Source organism: Acyrthosiphon pisum, unplaced genomic scaffold (genome assembly GCF_005508785.2).
Source record: "Acyrthosiphon pisum isolate AL4f unplaced genomic scaffold, pea_aphid_22Mar2018_4r6ur Scaffold_21958;HRSCAF=25413, whole genome shotgun sequence".
Taxonomy (NCBI): Eukaryota; Metazoa; Arthropoda; class Insecta; order Hemiptera; family Aphididae; genus Acyrthosiphon; species Acyrthosiphon pisum.
The window spans coordinates 11,431-15,715 of record NW_021771479.1 but is presented as its reverse complement, the minus strand read 5'-3'; the positions used below and the strand labels follow the sequence as shown (position 1 = coordinate 15,715).

At 31.4% G+C, this 4,285-nt stretch overlaps 1 protein-coding gene across 1 annotated transcript in view; it reads right to left on the bottom strand.

The window, feature by feature from the left end:
• LOC107882821 (thyrotropin-releasing hormone-degrading ectoenzyme-like) overlaps positions 1–3,631 on the bottom strand; it is a 4,537-nt gene extending 906 nt beyond the window's left edge. The window contains exons 1-7 of the mRNA XM_029492626.1: positions 3,446–3,631; positions 3,190–3,385; positions 2,841–3,118; positions 1,287–1,474; positions 945–1,115; positions 583–811; positions 1–505 (exon numbers count right to left, since the gene is read on the bottom strand). Coding sequence (XP_029348486.1) covers positions 1–505; positions 583–811; positions 945–1,115; positions 1,287–1,474; positions 2,841–3,118; positions 3,190–3,385; positions 3,446–3,523 — 1,645 coding nt within the window. The 5' untranslated portion in view covers positions 3,524–3,631. The remainder of the gene's footprint in view (positions 506–582; positions 812–944; positions 1,116–1,286; positions 1,475–2,840; positions 3,119–3,189; positions 3,386–3,445) is intronic.
• Positions 3,632–4,285: the final 654 nt, after the last annotated feature.

The window sequence follows — 4,285 nt, the reverse complement described above, 5'->3', positions numbered from 1 at the left end:
AATGTTCTGTATATTTCGTTACTGTGGTCTCTGCCGATTCGGTTTCAGGATAAATATGTGTAGTTGTATCTTTGTGTTCTGATGATGTGGTATCTCCTGGAGAATGTTCAGTTGTCGATTCAGTATGCGTTGACTTAGTGGGATCACCTATTGTTGTATCAGTGTACACATGTGTGGTTGTATCTATGCGTTCTGACCATGTGGTATCTGATGTTTCTGTGTAAATACTTTCAGATGTGTCTGTGCGTTCTGATAACGTAGTTTCTCTTATTGTTGGCTCTGTGGAGGTTTCTATTATTATTTCAGTAGTTGATTGTGTTTTTTGGGTAGATGTTTTTTGTGGTTCGTCAGTTGTTGTGTAGCCTTGTGAGCAACCTGTGTTTTGATTCACTATTTCGTGATATTTATTAAACCAGTATAGGTTGTTATCCACTTGCTTATACGATTCGTTAAATTCTTTTCTGAGGTTTTCCGGCGTCTTTGGATCATCTTTTAAATTTTTTATCTAAATTTAGAAAGTATTATTTTTTTATTTTGTTAATTTGTATCTTTTGTATTCGCTTCTTATATTTTAATTTTTACCTTGGTTATTTCAGAATCAAGGGCCGCTTTTGATGCGCATATTGAATAAATGAATATTGCTGTATTATTTCCGTCAGTAAGTTTCTTCGTAATTCTATCCAAATTTTGCACCAAAAAATCTATTAAAACTTCAAGTCCCTTTGGCGTAGAGGATACTGCAGTGAATACATCGTTGTAGTCCTGTTTTCGAATTGGTCCATCTTCACCCTCAAAAATATAGTTTAAATACCTAGAATTTTAATTGTTTTCAGTTAATATTAATTTTTATATATTTTTGTAATATACATTACCTACAAGACAGAATAAAAACAAACTCTTTGAGCATTTTACATTTAAAAATATAATCACACTACTTAATTTACCTCGACAAAAGCATATCATCTTCTGTGCAAGCCATTGCTGTTTGTGCTGACTGTTTTTCGGAAGGTGATCTTGTTGTCTTATACAAGTTGAGCATTTGTTCCCATGTTGAGGTTTTATTTGTTATATGAACACCAACACAGAAGGCAGCGTCTCTAATATCTGAGGGTATTCTATACAAATACGCAGGTATTTATTTTCATTTTTACTATTTTTATTGAAAATTAATTTGTATCTATTAAACAGTATTATAATATTACTGTCACAAATATTTTATTGTTTGAGATAGATTTATAATTTGCGAGTCAATTTCCACATAATACTATTGAACTTGTTCTAATTACTTTTCTCCATTTTGCCATTTGGTGTAGTAATCAAACACTGATTGTATGCACATCTCATTATTCAATTCACACGCCCATACGGAGAATGCATTCCAGCTGGTTAGGATAACGTGGTCTGTATTATTTTCTTTAACTACTTTGTCTTCGGTTTTTTTATAAATTATACCTGCCAAGTTACTGACACATTCCTATTTAATAAAAATCAAGTATTAAATACTATTGTGATTTAAAGTGTAAGATTTCTTTAAATACCATTTAAATAAAATGTATTGATTTAATAACAAGTCTCCTGCAAAAGCTATTAGTTACAGTCACTTAATTTCTAGGTTAAATAATTAAATGATATACAAATTGTATATTGCAATTGTCAATAGATAATAGATCATATTATATTGTTATTAAATTGTTTGATTTTAAACAGTTCAGCATTTTAGATTCTCAGCCGAGCGATGATGTGTTGATTTTACGATGATGTGCTTTTTTTTATGTGTGTCTGTCATCGTCCTTTGGGGCAGTTGTTGTAACTGTTTTAGTTTTCTTCAACTTCAACAGTATCTTGGTCGATGGGAAAACAAATGTGCATTGGGGAGGTTACAATTTAACGTACCCAAATTTTTTTAAAAGTGAAGAGAAAAACAATATACAAATTAAGGAAAAAAGGAAATTTTTACGTAAAATCGGTTTTTGACAAAATCGAAAGTTCAAATCATGACAAAATACGTAAAACCAACGAAAATTTGGAAAATATTTTGAGTTGGGAATTCATAAATTTTTTTTTTTTTAAATCTAAGATTTAAAAATGTAATACAAGATGATATTGATCCCTCATAAGTATGTCTACCCTAGCAAGTCAAATTATTTTTTATGACCGTTTGAAGTTCATATTTTGTCTACATTGGATATTTATTCGATTTCTCATAGCAATTTTCTTAATATGTTGTTGTTATTCATAATCGAATAATTGTAGACTGATTGTCTTCACTAAGAATCGTTTTTCTTATACAATGATATTACATCATTGAATTCAAATTTATCACAATCTATTACAGTGACCCACTTGTAACATACTACTATACAGAAGAGCGACACTCGCTTGCCCACCCTTTTTGTTTTGTTTAGTATTGGGTCAAAGTGTAGCTTTGAGGTTTTCTGTCATGTAAAATACCATTTTATCATCGATCCAATTTTGAATAATAATATTGTAATATTATCAAACAAATATATATTTTAACTATCCGTAATAAATTAATTATACCTAGTATAAGCAATAAGCATACATTAAATTAATTAAAATGTAACGTTGCGCATTATATATTTTTTAAATGTGTGTAATATAATATTAATAATATACAGTATATAGGTAATTAAAACGTAATACAAATTTTGGTATTTTTCAAAAGGAAATTTTTAAATGTCAACATTTTAAATACCTAGTAAATTATATAGTTTACTATGGATAATATTTTTTATTTCATTTAAACATTCATAAAATAAATAGATGAAGAATGTAATACTTCAAATGTGTGTTAATAGTGTATAGTACTTTATACCTACTCTTAAATCTGAATACTCAGTATCGTTACGCCGCATTCGTTCTATTAGGTATGAATATCCGTGTATCACAGAATACCATGGTAACACGTCATCTTCTATTTTTAAATATGACGATATTCTCAATGGAAACGAATAATGTAACTGATCAGCTCTGGCTAAGAAGAACGAATCGTCAATCAGCTGAGCACGATTGAGTACATGAATTTTCTCAGGCGTCTCTTTCAATTGTCTGATCAATAATGACCAATTGTCTGTGTCGTAGTTAACCCTGTAAAACCCTAGTAAATTCAACAAATACATGATAAAATAAAATTAAGAACCGTTTTTCGAGTGATGGAAATCAAATTACCAGCGGATTGTATATTGAATATGAACCACCCCGGATCTTGTGGAGCTGACAGAATACAATTGTCCATTGTTGGCTTACACCATGTAGCCAACGTTAAGTCTTCGAAATTTTTACTCGATTCGGTTGTATAGGTGATCCCAACGTACCATCTTGATGAATCGATTATCTTGTCGGGAGTGTCCATTAGGCACCTTTCCTATACAAAGGCTTTAGTATTACTTATCACCAAAGTTTTAATCGACAGTACTATACGTACTTGGGATATGATAAACTCGTCGTTGACCTTTACTACATTTATCATTGGGTATCCAGCCTGTTCAGTCCACTGTTTCATGAAATTAGTGACTGTGACATCCTGCCCAAAATCAAATTGATATTCGGATATAGTTTCCTCGAATGACGCAAACAACCGGTCGGGATCTATCGACCCGTATCTACATTGACGTCAACGAAAAACTGTGGTCACTTATAAATTTTTCAAAAAGATACGAACGGTTGGTAAAGGGAATATATAATCTTTTTTGATAGTAAATGGTTCGATTGAATCATATGACTTTATTGAAACGATAGTAATTATTAAAAACTAGCTGGACACGGCAATGCGTTGCTATTGATGGGTTTTTTTCATTATCAGAAAAGTATATTATCAGATAGGCACTCTACCTGCGGTAGATTGCGGCCCCCCTGTGATGTAAGTGTATAGTTTAATATAGTTTAATAGCGTAAGTATCAAAAAATGCGAAAAATTGATCCACCGAAACCCAGGTTTGAACTCGACACATTTTGTACTAAAATACACGGTATTGTCGCATTAATAATAATAAAAACTATTATTAAAACCTATAGCAACCATTTATAAACAACTAGCTGACCCGACACGGCGTTGCCCGTGTGTTAGTTTCTTTTTTGGCATTTTCATAAACCGTGTGTTAGCGTTTAATTTAATTATATTGATAGTACTAATATTACGTGGAATTATTCACAATTTAATTGTGTTTTGTGTGTGTGTGTGTGTGTGTGTGTGTGTGTGTGTGTGTGTGTGTGTGTGTGTGTGTGTGTGTGTGTGTGTGTGTTAATTGTTATAGCACTATTAGAT